This window comes from Marmota flaviventris, chromosome 11 (genome assembly GCF_047511675.1).
Source record: "Marmota flaviventris isolate mMarFla1 chromosome 11, mMarFla1.hap1, whole genome shotgun sequence".
In the NCBI taxonomy this organism is placed as follows: domain Eukaryota; kingdom Metazoa; phylum Chordata; class Mammalia; order Rodentia; family Sciuridae; genus Marmota; species Marmota flaviventris.
Window position 1 is genome coordinate 53,883,947 of NC_092508.1, and position 20,769 is coordinate 53,904,715.

The window sequence follows — 20,769 nt, forward strand, 5'->3', positions numbered from 1 at the left end:
TATCAAAACTTATACACTTAGAAATGTTGAGGTCATCAACAGAATCTCACAGAAACTCTCCCCTACAAAAGTAGACTGGAATTCCTTCTGCACCTGTCCTGAATCTGCGGATTCCTCCCCACAAAGGGAGAGCCATCCTCTGAGAAAGGATCCTGCCTTTTAGGTTCTGATTTACCTTCTTCATTAACTCCCTTTCTCTATTCTGAGTCCTGCCCCTCACTTAAATGCTCAACTGTCTCCTGTTGGAATATAATGAAGTACGTTCCTGGTATGACTGAATGAAGAGGTCCATCTTCCTTTCATCCCTTTGTCTTCTGGCATTAAGCTCTTCCTCACAGCTAAGTTGTTTGCAGGTCTAAACTGCATTCCTTACTAACTCCACCTTACTTTTTATCCTCTTGAGCCTGACTTCTGACCTCCACTTCACTCCTTTTGTTCTCATTGGTGTTATCAACAAGACCTTATGTGATAAACATTGATCTTGTTCAAAATCCAGAGAATGTTTTAGTCCGATCTGCTTGATTATGAATGGCACTGGACACAGCTGACTTATAGGTTCTCTTCCAGACTTCCTGACAGCTGTGTCTTTCTGAAACCATGGTCCTCCTCCTGGCGCTGTTTCTTGTTAATTTTCTTCTCAGATTTCTTGTTCTGTAACTAAACACTGCTTCCAGGGCTTGTTCTGAGGCCAAATTCTCTTCTTATTTGCTCTCTCTGCAAATCTCACTACTTTAATGATTTTTAAAAATATCATGTGGTTGGATAGTTGCAGCGCTTTCTAAGCCCTCTCCTGTGCTCCAGACTCAGTTCTGGTCACCTGCTCCATGTCTCCAGTGGGATGCTCTATGTGCTCCTCCAAGCCTGTTATCTTCAGATTAGAATCATTTTCTATATTTTTTTAGTTTCATTGATTTTATTTTTTTAAATACACGACAGTGGAATGCATTACAATTCTTATTAACACATATAGAGTACAGTTTTTCATATTTTTGTATAAAGAGTATGTTTACGCTAGTTCATGCCTTTATACATGTACTTTGTTGTTGTTTTTTTGTATTATAATTCTTATTACACAAATATACCACAATTTTTCATATCTCTGTTGGTATATAAAGTATGTTGACACCCAATTTGAGAAACATTTTCCTCCAAAACTTGTTCTATGCTTTGAATTTCTTATTCAGGGTAAAATTACTGTCAGCTACGAAACATGGAATTTATCCTAAAGTCCTTCATCTTCCTCATTCCTTATACCTAGTCAAATATTCAAGTGTTGTTGTTGCTGAATTCACGATTTTTTGTTCAAGATTTTAGATCTCAAGTTCCGCTGGTCTTGCTCTTCTTCAGTCTGGTATGCAGGAGTAATCCGCATGGAGTACAAGAATGGTGTTAAACCTCCTTCTGGGACTTTCTCTTTTTTCAGATGAAGTACAGTCTTACTGGAATGGCCGGAGACCTTTTATTATCCACTTCTGCAGAGTCTCATGCTTTTCTAACTTTCCCACTAAATTGTATGGTTCTTTTCAGTTTCCTTGAGAACATCACGTTGTTTCATCCATCACCGAGAGTATTGCTTTTCTCGTTTTCTATCTAGCAGATTCCTACTTATCTTCCAAGACTCAGATAGACTTATCTTAGGAAGTCTTAGGATTTCTAAGGCAGGTTAGTCACTTACTCCAATTAAACCTTTTTTGTGACTCCATTATATCATTTGTCACATTGTATAAAGTTCATCTCCCAAATTGGAACTATCTTTTTAAAAAATTTTAAAAATTTTTTTAGTTATACATAACAGTAGAAAGTCTTTCAACATATCATACATACATGGAGATAACTTCCTATGTTTGTGGTCATACGTGATGTGGAGTTACACTAGGTTGTGTATTCATATATGAACATATGAAAGTTGTGTCTGATTCATTCTACTGTCTTTCCCATCCCCCCTCCCCTTATTCTCACTCTGCCCTGTCCAATTTAGACCTTCACACACATTCACCCCCCATTATGAGTATCATCTTCATATCAGAGAGAACATTCAGCCTCTGATTTTGGGGATTGGCTTCTTTCACTTAGCATGATAGTCTCCAATTTCATCCATAAATGGCAAGTGCCATAATGCCATTCTTCTTTATGGCTGAATAATATTCCATATGGATATATACCACGTTTTCTTTCTCCAGTCATTTGTCAGAGGGCACCTAGGTTGGTTCCATAGTTTAGCTATTGTGAATTGAGGTGCTATAAACATTGATTTTGCCATGTCACTATAGTATGCTGATTTTAAGTCCTTTGAGTACATGCTGAGGATTGGGATAACTGGGTCAAATGATGGTTCCAGTCCAAGTTTTCTGAGGAATCTCCATGCTTCTTCCAAGTTGGAACTATTTTAATAGCAGAGAAAATGTTTCATTTTCCCTATAACCTGGTACAACTCTTGAATATATATTTTGATATCTTTATCATTTAGGTGTCTTACATTAAGTTCATTTGGCTTATCTTCTTGATGATAAGTTTCAGATTTTAAAAATAATTATCATCACTTCTTTTTAATACCTTATAGAATTACTTTACACAAGTTGCATCTTAATATTATGCTATGACTTTTATTGATACTATCTCCCTAATAGCCTGTGGTAACTCTGGAAGGACCATTCTTTGTTGTTATTAAGCTTTCTTTAAGGACATCAACTGTAGGAGAGCCCAGTGCCTGTTGGGTAACTTCTTGTTGATATTTGGAACTGCAATAGGAGTCCCCCTTATCCTCTGCAGCACGTGAATTGCATGGGAGTGAAGGAAATTGGTCAGAGTTGAGATAGATCAAGATACTTTTATTGTTTCAGCCATATATTATCCAAGCACACTGCAGAGAGATTAGAAAATGCTCTGAATTGTGTTCCTTTCACCCAAACATCAATGGAGTTCTTTCCCCCCCTTTAAGAATGTAAATGGAGAGTTTAAAAAGGAATTCAGTTTTAAATATTATTCCAGCTAGTATAATTCAGTGAAAAGTATTAATTTAAAAATTTTTCCTTGGAATATTATCCCTAAAGCTAGTAGTTGAGAAACTTCACATTTTTTAAAAGTTTTTTTTTAAAGATGGACACAATATCTTTATTTTATTTATTTTTATGTGGTGCTGAGGATTGAACCCAGGGCCTCACATGTGTGAGGCAAGTGCTTTACAGCTGAGCTATAACCCCAGCCCTGAGAAACTTCATATTTTTATCAATGAAGCTTGTTTGATGCTAATTGTCAGTGGCAGTTTGTTTGGGTTGTAGTTACTATTGCATTTATACTTTGCTTCAATATTTTACAGAATCTATGCTATCCTCAAAAGGGTTTGTCTTTCAGGTATTTTGAGGTTTTGATGTAACATAGATATAGAATAGATATCCTTAAACTTACAAAGCAACACATGCAGTTTCCATAGTGTAGGACTAAATATTTTAGTATATTATAAAACACATGTGCCAGATGATGATGTTATTGTGGAAACCAAAACAATAGACTAAATGTATGTTTGGATTTATTAGATGTGAAGACATGGTAGATGTGCGAAGGTTAAAGATGCTTCAGATGGTGCAGCTGTTTAAATGTGAAGAAGATGCTGCTCAGGTAAGGACCAGACGGCCACATTATATGGCTATCGCTTCTTAGAAGAACAATTTCATCTAACTGTGAACAAAAGTATACTTCTTATGTTCCTAAGAAAGTAAATTCTTAATCAAATCTAGCTTATCCTGTTGAAGAATAAAATTTGGCTCTTCTAGCTAGCTTATTGATTTCATTTGGCTTATCCTCTTGATGAAATCCTCTATTGTGTTAGAGATTGGAATTATTTATTAATATTATTATTGACTAGTAGTTTGTTAGTTACATTCCAGAATAAAGGCAATTGTAGCACATTGCTTTCTAACCCACAGGAGAACTTCCAATGCTAGACAGTTTGATATTTTTATGAAGTTAGTATTAGAACATTCTTTCATCTTGATGTAGAAGAATTTATGATTTTTAACAGTGACATGCATCTGTAATGAGATCCTAGTAAGTCTGTTCTACAGAAATGCATGATATTCTATTATGTGATGTGTATTTTAAGAGTGCTTCTGTAGTAGGCTTTGCCTTCAGAGTTTAAGAACATTTGAGAGTAGGAGAAGAATCTGAGGAGCATTGGATCAAATGAGCCATTGAGAACTAGTTATAATTAATGGACTAACCAACCATAGTATAGCAATTTTTGTATATGTGATGTTTTGATGTAAGTAATAAAGAATTATGAATGCAGCTTCACTGTTTTGTATTTTTATTTAGGCGGTTGAATGGCTAAGTGAACTTCTGGATGCTCTACTTAAGACCCACATCAGATTGGGAGATGATGCTCAGGAAACGAAAGTTTTACTGGAAAAGCATAGAAAGTTTGTTGATGTTGCACAGGTGCAGAACTGGTTATCTTCCTTTTCTACAAGCTCAGTGTTTGAATAGCTTTCTGCATGATTATAATGTAACTTAACCCTCCAAGTCCAAGAAGGTTAGTTTTGTTATTCCAGAAATATCACAGAATTAAGAAAATGTCAGCTGGTGCATCAAAACTAGCCTGCATAAACTTGAGAGGGTTTAAATTGCCACAAACACAGGTTCTGTATGCTCCCTCTGATATATGTTACACGTTATGGTATTTTTAAGACAATCCAATTATTCATTCATAGAAGCTAATATGAAATGTATATTAATAGCACTAAATTAGAAACCCCACTTTTTGTATTTGACTTATGTTAGCACAATAATACAAAGTTGGTTTTGTGCTGAAAAGTACCTTAATGTATTTTCCCTATTGATTTCATTCACATTGTAATAGGTAGTGCTTCCTATGTGGACTATCATGAGACTAGTTTCACTCGTTTTGGTAATTAATGAGCTGTGGAATTTTGCCAGTGGAATTTAGCAGAGACGGGGAAAACCTTAAAAAAAAAGAAGAAGAAACTTATAAACTAAAGATATTACTTCCCCTTCATTACTTATGCATGTAGATCATTTATAGTAATAAGTGACACTAGATTCATTCAGCATTAATTTCCGGTGGTCTTACTTAATTGCAACCAGTCTCCCAAAACCTTTCCCCTCCTCTTCAGAATTCTTTTATTATAATTCTATGTTTCCTTTTTTTTTTTTTTTAGAGTACTTATGATTATGGTAGACAGTTGCTGCAGGCCACAGTTGTGTTGTGCCAGTCTTTACGATGCACCTCTCGGTCTTCTGGGGACACACTTCCTCGACTGAACAGGGTGTGGAAACAGTTTACAATAGCGTCCGAAGAGAGAGTACATAGGTTGGAAATGGCCATTGCATTTCACTCAAATGCTGAAAAGGTTTGCCCCTTTTGAAATGTAATCTCAGTATTATTTATTGTATATGTTTAAAATGTATGTATTAATAATATAATGTTCAGATTAACCTATTGGTTAAAAATTGTATGAGTTTCATTATTAACATTGGTTTATATAAAATACATGGTCTTATATGTCCAAATTAAATTTCCTTAATCCACTCGAGTGTTGGAGGACTATGGTTGGAGAACCCCAGAACCTCACTTTGCTCTGCTCCTCTCCTCTCCGAGCTGATGTCCACAGGTGCTCTGTTCTCTAGAGTGTCATTACATCAGTCTCTTTCTTTATGCCAGGAAAGGAAACTTGGCTTTGACAACAAGTACTAATTGTCACTTTTTTTTAAACTGGTGATTCAGCCCAGGGCACTTTGCCACTAAGCTACATCCCCAGCCTTTTGCCTTTTTAAAAAATTTTATTTTGAAACGGGATCTTGCCAAGTTGCCAAGGCTGGTGTCCAACTGCAGTCCTCTTGCCTCTTGTCTCAACCTTCTGAGTTGCTGGGATTATAGGCCTGCACTACCACATCTGGCTAATTGTCACAAATTTTTAAAAAGTCACTTTGTGATTTTATAACTTAAGGTATAGGCTGTTCAACTAAAATAATGAGAATAGGAATTAAAAGAAGAAAAAAAACCTTTTTCCATATGTTATCTCTATACTTCATTCCCTAATTTATTATTCATTGAATTCCAGAAACCAACAGTAAAATTTATAGTTTCATTTGGACACATTTACTTGGGATGGGCAGATTTTTAATAGAATCTTTTTCTTACAGATTGTACCCAGCCTTACATTTCCATTCTGAAGAGGAGCTTTGCTTTATTTTAACTTTGTTCTGATTTCTTAACATTGAAAGTTTATCTATAGGGATGTTAAATATATTTTAAGATACCCTGCATATGTTTAAAAATGTGTTAATTCTAATAATGTAATTATCTGATTAATCTATTTGTTAAATTTTGTATGAATTCCATTATTGACATTTGTCTGCATATACTAACTACCTTGTCTTAGATGTCCAAGTTAAATTTCCTTAATCCACACTAGGAAAACCTAAGTTGTGATGCCTAAGTGGCAGCCTGGTCTGTAGAACAGAACAGTTGTTGCAAGAGTTAAGCCATCTTTGTTTTCTTCTCTCTCCCCCAGAAGTTTGTATTTTTTTTTTCTTGTAATTAAATTTAAATGGTGTAACTCAGAGGAGAAAAAAAAGAATAGCATGTCTTCAAGGGTGTTAAAGCTTCCTAAATTTGAGTGAAAAGCAGTAAATTCAGCAGATGAGTTACTAAAGTGCCTGCCTATCTCTTCTCATCAATTACATGTTTGTGCTCTAAGTATATGTTGCTTCAAATTCTTATTTAGCGGCACACACCTGTAATCCCAGTGGCTCAGGAGGCTGAGACAGAAGGATCATGGGTTCAAAGCCAGCCTCAGCAAAAGTGAGACCCTAAGCAACTCAGTGAGACCCTGTCTCTAAATAAAATACAAAATAGGGCTGGAGATGTGACTCAGTGGCTGAGTGCCCCCGAGTTCAATCCCTGGTACCCGCCCCTCCAAAAAATTTATATTTAATTTCTGAAGTCTATGAGCTTCCTAAGGACAGACAGATTGTATCATTCATTCACATACCAAGATGCTAAATAAACATACAGTAAAAGTTTTTAAGAAATGGTTGCCTATTGAGTGAGAAAATACTTCTTAAGCACAGGTCAAACTTATTTTCCAAATAGTAGTCTACTTATTTTTTCTTGAAAATCACCATAGACCATTTTGTACTCTAATTATATATTATTAGTAGGGATTATATATTTCATTTTTTATTAGAATTTCTTGAGCCATTTTTACTAGTAATAATTCAGCTTTGAACAGTGATGTACATGAAGATGCTACGAATAAAACAAAAACCACCTTTTCCACTTACTTCATTTGCATGAACTTGATTTCCTTTTTTTGTCTCTTGATTGAGGTTGCCCTTTTGTTTGTTGCAGATTTTACAAGACTGTCCGGAAGAGCCTGAAGCTATTAATGATGAGGAGCAATTTGATGAAATTGAAGCAGTTGGGAAATCACTTTTGGATAGATTAACTGTTCCTGTAGTTTATCCTGATGGGTATGGTGCATGCTTTCATAATATTTTATCTTTTCTTTTTTGTTGTTGTTGTAGGTGAACACAATATCTTTATTCTACTTATTTATTTTTACGTGGTGCTGAGGATTGAACCCAGTGCCTCACACTTGATAGGAAAGTGCTCTATCACTGAGCTATAACACCAGCTTGGAAAAATCTATTCTTTAAAAAGTAAAGAAAATTAAGTTTGGTTCACATCTTCAATTGGTTTAAACTGAAAAAAATCCAAGCTTAGCTGTTAGCAGAACTCACAGTTGGTGCTTGCTGACATCAGATGTGTTTCTTCTTGACAGCTTGTTGTAGAAAGACCATTGCTGACTAGATTGAGGCCCATGGTTTTAGCTTGGCTGTGAGGACAGGAGCAGTGTGACTTTGGGCTTCATTTAGGAAAGGGAAGGCATGGGAAAAGGACTGATGTTTAGTGAGCTTGAGTTAAACTCTTCTCGTTCACAGACAGTGCCAAGGCTTGTATCATTATTCCTGATTTAGAAATGAAGAGACTAAGACTGTGAAAGATTAATTAGGCTTCTGTGTGTTGGAGTTAGGATATGCTCTCAGGTGTGTGGGATTCCAAACCCATTCTCTTTTCACTGTTCTATATGGCATCCTAATTTTTTCGTGTGTAAAATGATGGCATCCTGATTCTGACATGCTGTTTCATTTCAAATGGTCCAGAATAATTAAGAATAATTAATAATCTGATGCAAAATAAATGGGCCAGTAAAAGACTCAGAAGGAACTTCCTCCCTGGTGATCTAGACTTTCTCAATCAAAGTAATTTAGAGGTAGTCCAGAGGATATTTAATTCAAATGATACAGAAACCAAACCATCAAATGAAAGTTCAAGTGTCCTTACTTTGTGTTAGAGTGTGTTGGAGGCGAGTGCAGACTCTGGTACCAGGGATCCTGGGCTCCACCTCTTACCAGCAGTGACAACTTGGGCAAGGTACTCCACTTCTTAGTGCCTAGGTTCCCTCATCTGAAAACAGGATGGGACAATTGTGCTTCTTCACATTATAGGAGCAGTGGTGTTCTCTGCTATTAAATGTGTGGAAGTATTCAAAACAGACATGAGACATAGTAAGCTATTGCTGTGTCATGAATTTCTGGTAATAATTGGAGATTGATATTTAAAAGATACTATTTCATTACCTTGAAAGAAGATTATACATGATGTATACTTACTCTCTAGTCATACTAAACTTGCACTATCTGAAGTCATATTACACATCTGTAATAAAAGAGAACAAAATTCAGCTAGTAATAGTATTGTAGGGGTGATTCTGGCTCTTCTGTGCCAGGGACCCTCACCCCTCTCCTGCGTTCCCAGTTGTCACAGTCAGTTATCACACTTCTTGGGTCAGTTAGGAGCATCTGCCCTTGGTGATTTTACTTGGACTTCTCTTCCTGTGTTCCATGGGTAGCCCAGATGTCATTTCTTCTTAAGATAAAAGAAAAGAACTGTATATTCAAATTTCACAAGCACTCACTTTTAATACTTGTGGTTGTTCTTTTATTCCATTTTGTATTCATATATATCCATGCATATGTGTATACATTTATATATGCATTTATATATTGGTATATGGTATTTTGTTACACTAAATATGTCTCTCAAATGATATCAGTTGTATTTTCCATAATTACTAATACAATAATAATAATCTGTTTTTGTTATGCAAAGTTTATATGACAGATTATTCAGATTTATCTTTTAAATAAATTGTCCTGGTAAAATAAAAGCAATTAATGGTCTTTCTGGATTTCCCCCACTGCCCCCCAAATCCTGATTTATTTTTTTCCCCATTGTGTGACCTTGGTTAAATCATTCTAGGCCTTTTTTTAAATTTTATTCATTTGATGGTGCTGGGAATGAGACCCAGGGCCTCACATATCCTGTGCATACATTCTATCACTGAACTTGACTCCCAGCCCTAAGCCTTAATTTTTTGATCTAAAAAACAGAGGTTAACCAGGAATTTCCAAAAACCCTTCAAGCTCTGACTCTGAATGTAGTATCTTTGCAAATAATAGAAAATGAAATTACTTTTGTCTATTAATGTACCAAACCATGTCTTTATATTTTTTTGTGTGAGTGTATGTGTGCTAGAGATTGAATTTAGGGCTGGTGCATGCTAGACAAGTGCTTTACCATTGAGCTACATTTCCAGCCCTTTTAAAATTTTGCTAAGTTGCCCAGGCTGGCCTTGAACTTGCAATTCACCTGCCTTAGCTCCTTTAAGTAGCAGAGATTACCACTACTCGAAGGAGCTGTTTGACCTTACCTGGCTCCAAACCATATTTTAATATCAAAAATAATTCTTTACTTGCCTGCTTTATTCAATAATTGCTGTATGCAGCTCTTAGCATGCAAGTACAGATTTTACATTGGTGTTTGCTTATGGACCCAGAACTGAAAGGCAGAATATTGCCAGTGTTGCTTCATTTGTTTTATTGACTATCATAAGTATAAATGATATAACATTTATTTATATTTATATTTATATTTAAAATTTAACTCATCATGTCTTAACATATTTTTTTGCTGTCTATATTTTCCTATAGCATTACCCTCAAGAGATAAACATTTTGGACTGTGAATGAAATAATTTCTACCCAGAGGTCATGGTCATATTATATAGACTCTTCTTAATGGCATTTCCGCCCCCCCCCCCCCTTGCATGTGCTGCACTTAAATGAATTTGTATTAATCCAGGATTTTTCTGTGTGTTTTGATTTTAGAACCGAACAATATTTTGGGAGTCCAAGTGACATGGCTTCTGCTGCAGAGCACATCAGAGACAGGATGAAACTAGTTAGTCTCAAAAGGCAGCAGCTGAGACATCCTGAAATGGTGACCACAGAGAGCTAATAGCTACCAGCGTCCCACAGACCTACAGTTCACATTCCCGCATGTTGTCGGCATTCTGCAGCATTAGCCACAGTCCATTAAGACACATCTCACAGCAGGATAAGCCTCATTTCTTCCCACAACACGTTTCTCTCTACATGCTAACACCTCGCAACTACCAAGGCATAATTATTTAATATGCTTTGAGATCATAGACTCCAGGTATCTTAAAAGAAGGAAACTGTAAACATTGCACTGAAATCTTGCTTTCAAGCTTTACATGACCTGTCAGTTTGTAGATGAACAACTGATAATAAGCTTTGAATGGTGCTAATAAGAGTTTAGGAATTCTCCTTATAAAAAATGGTCGCCCTTCCTCCCCAGGTGTGTAGTAAATTTAGACTGTAGTTAAACTATCATTAGTAGATTTTGGCATCCTCAAAATTTTACTTTGTAATTCTTTAAGATTGATTATTTTTATTGTGTCAATATGAAGAACATCGTTCAGATCTTTGTTATATTCATTAAAAACATTTTCCTATTTGTATTGATAATGTATTAAAAGTTGTTTGTGCTTAATAAAAGGCTTCTTTAAACATCTTATTTAATTTGGTAGTTATATCCTATTTTCAAACATGAGTGCCTTATCAAAAAGGGCATTCTTAGAACTGTGAGGATGGTTTAATAATTGTTTTTTCAAGGTTGTTGCATGTATTTTAGCCAGAAAATTCATATGTATGCATGTGTATATAATAAGTAAGCATGTTTTATCATGAAAAATAATTGTGAAGAATAATTTAGATCTTTAAGAACTTATTAATAATGGGATACTATTTCAGAGTTTTCTTTTCTTCAACTTCAAAAATTTTATCCAAATTATTAACTATCCTGAAGATATTTTGTCTTTGGGAGAGGAGGGCTGAGGAAGAAAGCATACATAATTACTTCAGTGTAATCCTTTATATCAAAGTAATCTTTCTGGAACTAAAATAGTAATTGTTAATAAAATTTAATTTCTCATGACAGACTAGAGGCAAAATCATTTCTGAAGTAGTCTAATAACAAAAACCGTACGACTCCTTTGGAAATAAAATTTATCACAAAATGATAGTGTTTTTACATTTGTATTAAGTTTAAATTGTAAAATGCATATAATTTAATTTTTGTGTTAATTTTTATGCCAGAAGATTTTTTAAAGATGAAAAATAATTTTTTAGACTTGTGATCAGTACAACATTATGCAAAGAATTATGTGCTGGTTCCTTTTCATGATCCACAAACAAGTTCATGTATTTCTGATGCAAAAACCTCCCTCTGAACCTGCTGGTTTCTCCAGCCTTCTTCACTGCCAGACTTCTTGAAGAAGTCCATATCCCTTGCCCTACATTGTCATTTCTCCTTGCAGAGCATCTTGCAGTCTGGTTTCACACAGCACTCTAATGCCTTTTGAAAATCAGGAATGGTTTTCCACCTACTGAGCTGAGTGTTGTTTTTTTCTCAGCCGGCATCTCTAACCCTTCCATTTATAAAATTGAGCAACCTTTCCTAGGCAGCATCTCCTCCCTCGAAGATGCTATCCTCTGCCATAACTGTGAGTACAGTCACATAATTCATCTTTAAAATGTGTACTAACCATGTGTGCTCTTAGATTCTGTCCTCAGAATGCTTGTGGCTCTTCTTTAGGTATCTCCTCCTTAGGGTTTCTGTTTTATCACAGCATCGTGCATCACATATCTGGTCCAAAACACTAGACTTGTTCTTTCAACTACCTGCTTAACATTTCAGCCCAGAGGAAGGATTTCTCCTACTGCTCACCCTGTCCTCCTGGCATAATTTTGTTAGTTAATGGTGCAGCCCTTTATCCTAGTCAAACATGCCAGATAATCTGGGGCAAAATTCAACTGTTCCTTCTTGTCTTATGCTACCACTGCTTCTGAGAACATCAAGGAAGTTCTTTCTGTACTTGATAATCCTCTCAGCTTTTTAGGGCTTTACTCCTATGAGTATGAACTTTTGTGATTCTTCTTTTGGTCTTCCTGATGGTGCTAGCCACATTCTACACTTCTATGTAATATTCTGCTACATTATAAGCTCTTTTGAGGGAAAGATCTTGTCCTACTAGTTCAGTTCCCAGGGTTTGACTCACATGAAATAGTTGTTTACTCCTACATGGGTTCCGTTTTAATCACTGAAAATAATCCCTTTCGTATTTCAACCTGAAGTTTGTTTTCAGCATACTCATTTCCTAACGTTAAGACTGAGGAGTACCTCACCTTGCAAGGAAGTCATTTGGTATTTTATATATTTAGTTGTGTAGCTACTTCAGATATTTAGTAGGTTCATCATCTTCTACTAAATTTCAGAGTTGTTAGAATTTTTTTATTAAGACTTTCTTAAAAGAAGAACTGATTTGTTAGTATTTAGACCATCAACTCACAGATTCAAAATTGCCATTTTTTATATATTTTAAACTCTCCTGCCCACAAAAAGAGTATAGTAAGACAAAAGTTGGAAATGTTATTTGTAATTTGAATATTTCACATAAGCTAGATATACTTTTAGCAAAAATAAATACCGTTGTTCTTCATTTGTAAATTTGCTGCTATTTTCTATATATGTTTCTGTACATACTCATAAGAGTTACGAATGAAAGCCCAACAGTGCCCAGATATGATTTTTTTCATGTGGTCATAGTTCACTTACAGCGCATGTGAAGGAAGCAGCTACAGACTGGAATCACAAGCCCTTTGTGTGTAGTAGATGAACATTGCCCTGCAAATGTAACCAAAAAAGAACCAATTATTTCTCATGGTACATGCCACAACTTCCCATGTTACTTTAGCCCTGCTCAGGGAATTACTATAATGTTGGTTGGGATAGTTTTGTTATGTATTTTGTCTTTGGGTTTGAAGGATTTATTTTTTTTCTCTTGTTTTCTGATTGTGTATTTGCTGCGGTGTGAACTCAATATATAAAGACATTTTAATACCTATTCTTTATTCATGTCTAACCCAGCAGGGTTATCAGATAAAGATGACACCTTCGTTTCTGATCCACTTTGCTTTGTTCCCAGTCCTTGTTGTTGGTGACCTTATTCTTCTAGGGTGGCTCATTGATGGCATTGGTGAAACTGCGTGTGTAGTCTTGTCAGCTGGGAAACTAATGGTAGATCTAGGCTTCATGACCACATAGAAGATTGGGTATGTCTCTCACTTAAAGGGATTTATACTGGCTATTGCATCTGATGTTATTTAGTCTTAGTGTGTTTTTTGCTTCATTACCTTGTCAGTTGCTGTATGGTGTGCTATTCAGTTTATCATTGTTGTTACTAGGGTCACACTCCTTAATGTGAGTATGACAGTGCGTTACTTTTCCTACAGTGCTAAGCAAACCACATTTTCTGATCAAAAACCTTTATAATCAGTGGTATGATTGGTATGATAGTGAGGTGAGTTGAGTCTGTCCCACTGTGCAGTGTACATCTGAAGAGCTAATTCAGTGTTTTCTACTATACCTAAGTTACCTGCCAGTAGAGATTGGCTGCTGGTGTGCACTTCTCCCATCCTCCCATCTACCCAAAGTGCACAGAAGCCTAAGAAGAGTAACCTGGTTACTAAAAACTGAACATACTTATGGCTGCTAAAGCCCTCCATGTCTAGTCTATAGAGAATAGCATAGACGAAAACAAACACCAATAAGTATATTGTAACCAGTGACTAAGATTTGTATGATTATGGTATCTTCACTTAAGCCCTTAAATGAAAGTTCTCTAGGATCAAAAAGATGGGCTGAACATGACTGAACAGTTAATTGAATTGTTAAACTTAGCAATGTTAACTTTCAGTTCTAGAAATAAACACGTCTCAGTTGGGAGTAGAAAATATTCTGCTTGTTTGATGCCAACGAATACCTTGATGAGACAAAATAAGAATAAATTTAACAATTGACATTACTTGGCTTTAGTGTGTGCCCCAGAAAAATCTAGGTTTAGCTAGAAACAAAGATAATGGAAGAACTGTAGAGGAATTATCATAAAAGCTAAACTAAGAATTATAGTGCATATAATGGAAAGAGTTTGGAGTTTGAAAACTTGGCTTCAGAAACTGGCATTGCCATGTACTGTGACCTTGGTATTAAATCAGCAAATTTCTTTGGAACTGTAAAAGTTACACAAAATGGAAATTGTTATTGCTTTAATTATCTCTTCAGAAGAGAAAATAGAGTATCCTTTAATCTTGTTCTGTCTCAGATGATAAGCATGAGATAGCGGGGGGAACAGCATGCTGTTCATGTTTACCCCCTTAGCTCCATTCCTGTTTCACTAGTGTGCAAGGAAAATATGCATTCAGAATTGTATCTCTGAAATATTAAGGTGAAGTTGGTGAGTACATGGTAAGGCTTTAAACTGACCAACTCACTGTTGAGGGGGAAGATGATGTCACAATAAGATGGAAGACTAGTGATGAGTATTGTTTATTTTGAGGTTGACGGGGCATGACATGACTCCATTAATAAACCCAAGGAAAAGAAAGCCATACTTGGATTGTCTCTTAATAAATCACCCACTTGTAGAAACTAGTAGAACATAAATCTGTTGAGGTATTTATAAAGTATTCCAATAATGAGTTAAGAAAACACAATTTGAGACACCAATAGTGTTATTGGTGGTTATGGTTGGAGAAGAGCTTTCTCGGCAAATGCAGGTTGTGATGATAAACAGAAAAAGATTGTTCTTCTACCAGAGATTTAGAACTGAGGGTGTTGCATTACTTAGCATACATAAATACAGCAGAGGCTTTAAGATGGAAAATGATTCATGGGTATGATGCCAAATATGACTCAATATCACAGCAGTAGTTTAAAGCAAACTTGAAAGCCTGAGAATAAACACTAGTCCTATACATCAAGTAAAAGCAGAACCTGTACTAGGACGTGAAGAACTTTGAGATCAAAAGAAAGCCAAAACTCTAAATATTATGACAGCCAGTGAGTGCACTTTTTGAAGAATCAGATTATTTTTGTGAGAAGTCTATGAGGCAATATGAAACATATAATTCCTATATGTCATAATATAGGAATTCTTAGTTCTTAACATAGAACTAAAAATAGTTGTGAAGTCCATATATTGAGAGCGGTGTTTTGAGGGATTTTAAGTCAGGCATGTGGAAAACTATTTCTGACAAAAGGGCTCTTGAACTCTGGAAGCCACTTCTAAGTACATCTTAAGGAAGTACCTTTAAAGTATTTACAGGTTGAATGCCACGTCTTCAGGGTGTCCAAATGTGTGTCTCACTTAGATATAGAAGGGTGATCAAGGTGTCCCTCCACTGAGAATATAGTGGCCCATTCACTATTTGATGCTGGGGATTGAACCCAGGGGCACTTAAACATGGAGCCCCCATCCCCGGCCCATTTTTGTTTTGTTGTTGTTTTTTGGTTTGAGACAGTGTCTCAGTAAGTTTCTTAGGGCCTTTTAAGTGGCTGGGGCTGGCTTTGAACTTAAAATCCTCCTGCCCCAGCCTCCCAGCTGTTGGGATTACAGGCATGTGCAGAAATGAGATGGTACCTGGCGCGTAACACCTTTTTTATTATAGTTACCCCAATTCTTTAGTTTTTAAGGTAGGGTAAAAACAAGAATGTTTCTTCATCTTGGTTTTTGGCATCAGTCTTCACAGCCAACAGATTTGCTCACAGTATGCCATCAACATGTGTTTTTTCCGAAAGTGTGAGAGGATCGAAATATCACTTAGGCAATTTTGAACCAGAGTAAATTTGAGAAGCGATCACTGACCTCGTGCTCTGGGATGTCCTTTCTCAAGCACTTAGGAGAAACTTGATTCTAAATTTACATTTAATAGAAGAATTTAGTAATCATATACTGTCATGAGATCAATAATGAAATTCTCACCAGCATCTTTTGGTTTTAAAAAATTGCACCCTATGTTTCATAACTTTTTAAATAAAAATTTTCAACTGTGTAACAAAAATGTTAAAATAATTTTATGGTGTTCTTAGCTCCCAAATGCTAATTTGCATTAACTCTCTTTGTTTTATCACAGAATTATCCGTACCTCAGTTCATCAATCCATGTTATTTTTTTTTTTGATGCATTTTAAATTGCAGACATCTGAACACTTCTAAATACTTTAGCATACATATCATTAGGATTCAGTATTTGCTCCCATTTTTCTTTTGATGTAAAATTAGCATACAGTGATATGTAAAAGACTTATATTTGCATCGCCTGGGTTTTGGCAAATGCATACTGTGCTATCAAGATATAGAATTATCACCATCCTAGAAAGTTCCCAGATGGTCCTTTTCCAGTCAATCCCTGTCCCCTCACCTGACCCTTAAAGGCAACCACTGTTCTTTTTTCTACCAGATTTCCTGTTTTTGTAAATAAAATCACACATGTACTCTTTTCTACAAGGCTTCTTCACCATAATGTTTGGGAGATTTCTCAATGTGTCTGGGTATTTCTAGTTTATTCCTTTTAGTTGCTGAGTAGTATTCCATTCATTGTATATTGCGGTTGGTTTATCCAGTTTCCTATTGGCTACCTGGGCTATTTCCAGGGTTGTCAATTATAAATAAGCTGCTATGATCAATCTTACATATGTCTATGTGAACATAGGTTTTCATTTTCTCTTGTGTAGATACCTAGGAATAGAACTGCTGGATCATAGGGTAGTTTAAAAAGAAACTGTACCTTTTTCCAATGCAATTGTTCTGTGCTCTGGATTTTATATTTTAGGTGTGTAGAAAGGTAAACTATTTTTATGATCCACATTGAATATTAGGAGATGTAGGTTTGGGGGTAGAAATGACATTGTTCATTGTTAAATTTGACAGTTAGTGTCATTTGAGGGAAGCAAAGACCTATCTGCCCAAAACAACTCCTTGAGAGGTTCCTACGCCTGAAACTTTAGCATTAATTTCATTCTTTGAAAGGTTAAACCCCAAGAATGGTGATATATTAGCTACAAGAAAGAGCATTGTTTTTTTTTTTTAATGTTACTAACTTTTGCCACCCGTTTTCAGTAAGTAAAATATGACTCTCATCATTGAACAGAAAAGACCATTTTTGTGGTGATGGTGGAGTGGGTAGTAAAATGTATGTGTACTACTCGGTCAGTCTCAGGTCCAGCAATGTGAGAGAGCCCCCGGAACTCCCTGTGACGGAAGTCACCCAGTGGTAGTCAGGAAAGCAGAAAACGGGATGGGAAGAATTCTACCTCACAGTTTTGCATAGGGGATAGCTATGCTTTTGCAGGACATTTTAGCCTTTAAAACCATATTTTCAATATTGTGTTTATATTCAGTACTACCCAGCTGTGGTTATTTCATACTCTGGTGACTTTCTTATCCACTGTGTTTTATCTTTCCTGCCCATTCTATTACATAGAGCATTTACCTGTATTAGCCTGTAAAATTATAATCGTATGTATGTTTCCAGTGCCCATGTTCAAAGATATTTGTGTATGGTTTATCTGATCTTTCCTATTAGATTTGTAAAGGCTGGGAATTTTGGCTTCTACTGTAAATCCTTATAATGCTCCACACATTGTAAATATGCAATAAAATGTTAAGAACTATAATGGCAGTGGATTTTGATATGTATTTCCTTGATATGTTGTCACTCTAAACAATAAGTTTGATTGCTGTTAATAAAGATTGTTCATAATATCTAGGGAAAATTAAATCACCCTGGTCTCTGCAACATTCTGATGAATTATGCTTTTTTGAATCTATTCAAATTATTTCTTGCAAAACTAAATTTTTTTTCTAACAGTGTTTTCTAAAATCTTTGACTAGAAACTGTAACATTTATTGTGAGATAATTTGGAATTTCAGAAGACGGAAGCTTCCCCTTCAGTCTCCAACAGCCCCAAACCCATCTTCCCTCAGTCTTGACACAGAAATTCAGTGCTTTCTTCAAGTCCTGCATTGTCAAAAATAGGTAGGTTGTCACAATAAGTAGTGCTTAAATATTTTCTCTGTTCCTATCCAACCCCCGCCCCAGCCCTGTGCTGGTGATAGAACTTAGAACCTCATGTCTGATAAGCAGGTAATCTACCCCTGAGCTACATCCCCAGTCCAAGAAGTTAGTTTTTAAGACATAAAAGTGTGTGTGTATATTTGGGTATGGAGAAAGCATATTAGAACAAAGTTAGCTTTATCTAAAATAACAAGTTCATCATATTCTATAATTAGTGGTAGCTTCAGAATGGCTATGAGGAATTTTGAGTTGCTGAATTTTTGTTAAGTTAGCATAAAAAGTTAAGTACATTTGTGTGGTAATTTAACACAAGCAAAATATGTATATAAAAATAGTCTGTCTTTTATTTTTATTTTCATGTTATAAGTTACAATGTCCAGCACATTTCTCGATTTCCTATTATACATTTGACCTTTAGATATTGGTTAAAACAAATATTGGGAGAAAATGTGAACAATTCAATAGCAACTCTCAGTATTCCCATCTTTCTAATCCATGTTGTTCTTGTATTTAGAACATTCTCAGAATAGAATAGAAGTACCACTCTACTGATTGTCTGATTGTCTACACACACAAACAGTTGCATCCATGGGGACATCCTATTCTTAATATCAGAACCAGGCTTTCCAGAATCTTCTCTTAGAATAAAAAACAATTATTAAAATACAATTGATTTCTTCAGCTACATTACAGATTAAGCCAGCTTCTTAGGATGACCTAGAAATCTAGCCAGCATTGACAATGGTACTGTGTTGCAAGTTGTGTACTAGGGACCTTCCAATAGAGTTTTAGAATATTTCTCATCCATTGTTCCCATTTATTGCTGCTTGGTTCCTAAGCAAATGTTTAGAGCCCATAGATACACAGATCTCTGGTACTTAAGACATGAACATAGATTGGTTTCCAAGGACCAACATAGTTCACTTGTAGCTCTATGTAGAACATGTATTCTACATCAGTGATGTCCAACCTCAATGTGCCTGTAAATCAACTCTCCAGTTGATCTACTAAAGTACAGGTTTTTGATTCAGTAAGTCTGGAGTGGGACCTGAGGTTCTGCATTATCAGCTAGGTTCTTGGTGTTGCTGATGCTGCCAGTCTGCAGGACACACTACTGCAAGCTTCTAGAGAATTCTTTATAAAAATTGATATATGGATTTTTCAAAGACATTATCCGATTTTTTTTTCCAGTGCTAGGGATGGAATCCAGGACCTCCTTCATGTAAGGCAAGTGCTCTACTGCAGAGCTACACCCAGCCTGGGCATCTTCTTCTAAACTAATTTCCCTGAGTAGAAAAAAGCAGAAGAGGCATTTTGGGAAGTATTCCTAAGGACCTCAGAAATTAAACATAGCTATGAAATTATCAAGTTCTGTAAGATAAACACATCCCACACATGGTAAATTTTATCAAATTAAAAACAGAGTAAAGCCTGAAATGGCATTTTCTACTATTATCACATGACTGATGGCTGTGGTCAAATGGAGAAAATTAATTCCTTTATGCTTTACAATTCTGCTTATGTATGAGAGTACTGAGTACTTCCTGTTGTAAAAACGTACCTTTGGTAATAAAGTTCAAAATGTAAAAACTTTGCATAGTTCATCAGTGTGGGGAGCTTACAATTAATATATGATGCATTTCCTTTTTTTATGTAAGAAGATTATACTACCATTCAACTTTATTTACTGCCTTTTACAGTTAGTAATTATATCAAAAATTTTCCTTTATTAAAATGTCCTTCAGTGGAAGTCAATGATTCTCAAACATTTGATGATAAATAGGTACCATAATTTATTAGACTATTTGGCAAAAATTTTAGTTCTTTTCTTTCTTAATGGAATTGTAAGTAATGCTGTGCTGAATATCCTAAAATTTGCCTTACTGACTGCATCTCTCCCTTGGGTTGTGGAGATGGCCATGTTGTTTTCCAGGTTAGGCTCCCATCAATATCTAGAGTGCCTATCTTTGTGCTCTTTCCAGCACAAAGTGATATGTATATATATACATATTGTTTAGTTGTAGTTGGACACAATACCTTTATTTTATTTACTTTTATGTGGTGCTGAGGACTGAACCCAGTGCCTCGCGTGCTAGGCAAGTGTTCTACCACTGAGCCACAACCCCAGCCCACAAAGTACTATTAATAAACAAGCCTTTGCAAATTTTGGACAAACCAGTTTATATTTCTTTAACTTCCATTGAGGCTGAAAATGATGTAGCATTGTACTTCTCCTTTGGTGACTTATCAGTTGTTATTTAGTTACTATTTTTACCTTTTCTTTTGGAGTCCTAGCATTTTCCTTGTTTGTTTGAAGAAGGTTTTTATATAATAGTAATAATAATCTATACTTGTAGCAAGTATTTTTCCTAGTTGATTATTTATTCTATCTTTATTACATTTAATG

At 35.6% G+C, this 20,769-nt stretch overlaps 1 protein-coding gene across 3 annotated transcripts in view; it reads left to right on the forward strand.

Annotated features, from left to right (window-relative positions):
* Positions 1–18,050, forward strand: part of Sestd1 (SEC14 and spectrin domain containing 1) — a 128,143-nt gene extending 110,093 nt beyond the window's left edge. For all 3 annotated transcript variants that reach the window (XM_027943977.2, XM_071619020.1, XM_071619018.1), the window contains exons 14-18: positions 3,534–3,615; positions 4,312–4,434; positions 5,175–5,366; positions 7,370–7,491; positions 10,252–18,050. In XM_027943977.2, the coding sequence (XP_027799778.1) occupies positions 3,534–3,615; positions 4,312–4,434; positions 5,175–5,366; positions 7,370–7,491; positions 10,252–10,381 (649 nt within the window). In that variant the 3' untranslated portion in view covers positions 10,382–18,050. The remainder of the gene's footprint in view (positions 1–3,533; positions 3,616–4,311; positions 4,435–5,174; positions 5,367–7,369; positions 7,492–10,251) is intronic.
* Positions 18,051–20,769: the final 2,719 nt, after the last annotated feature.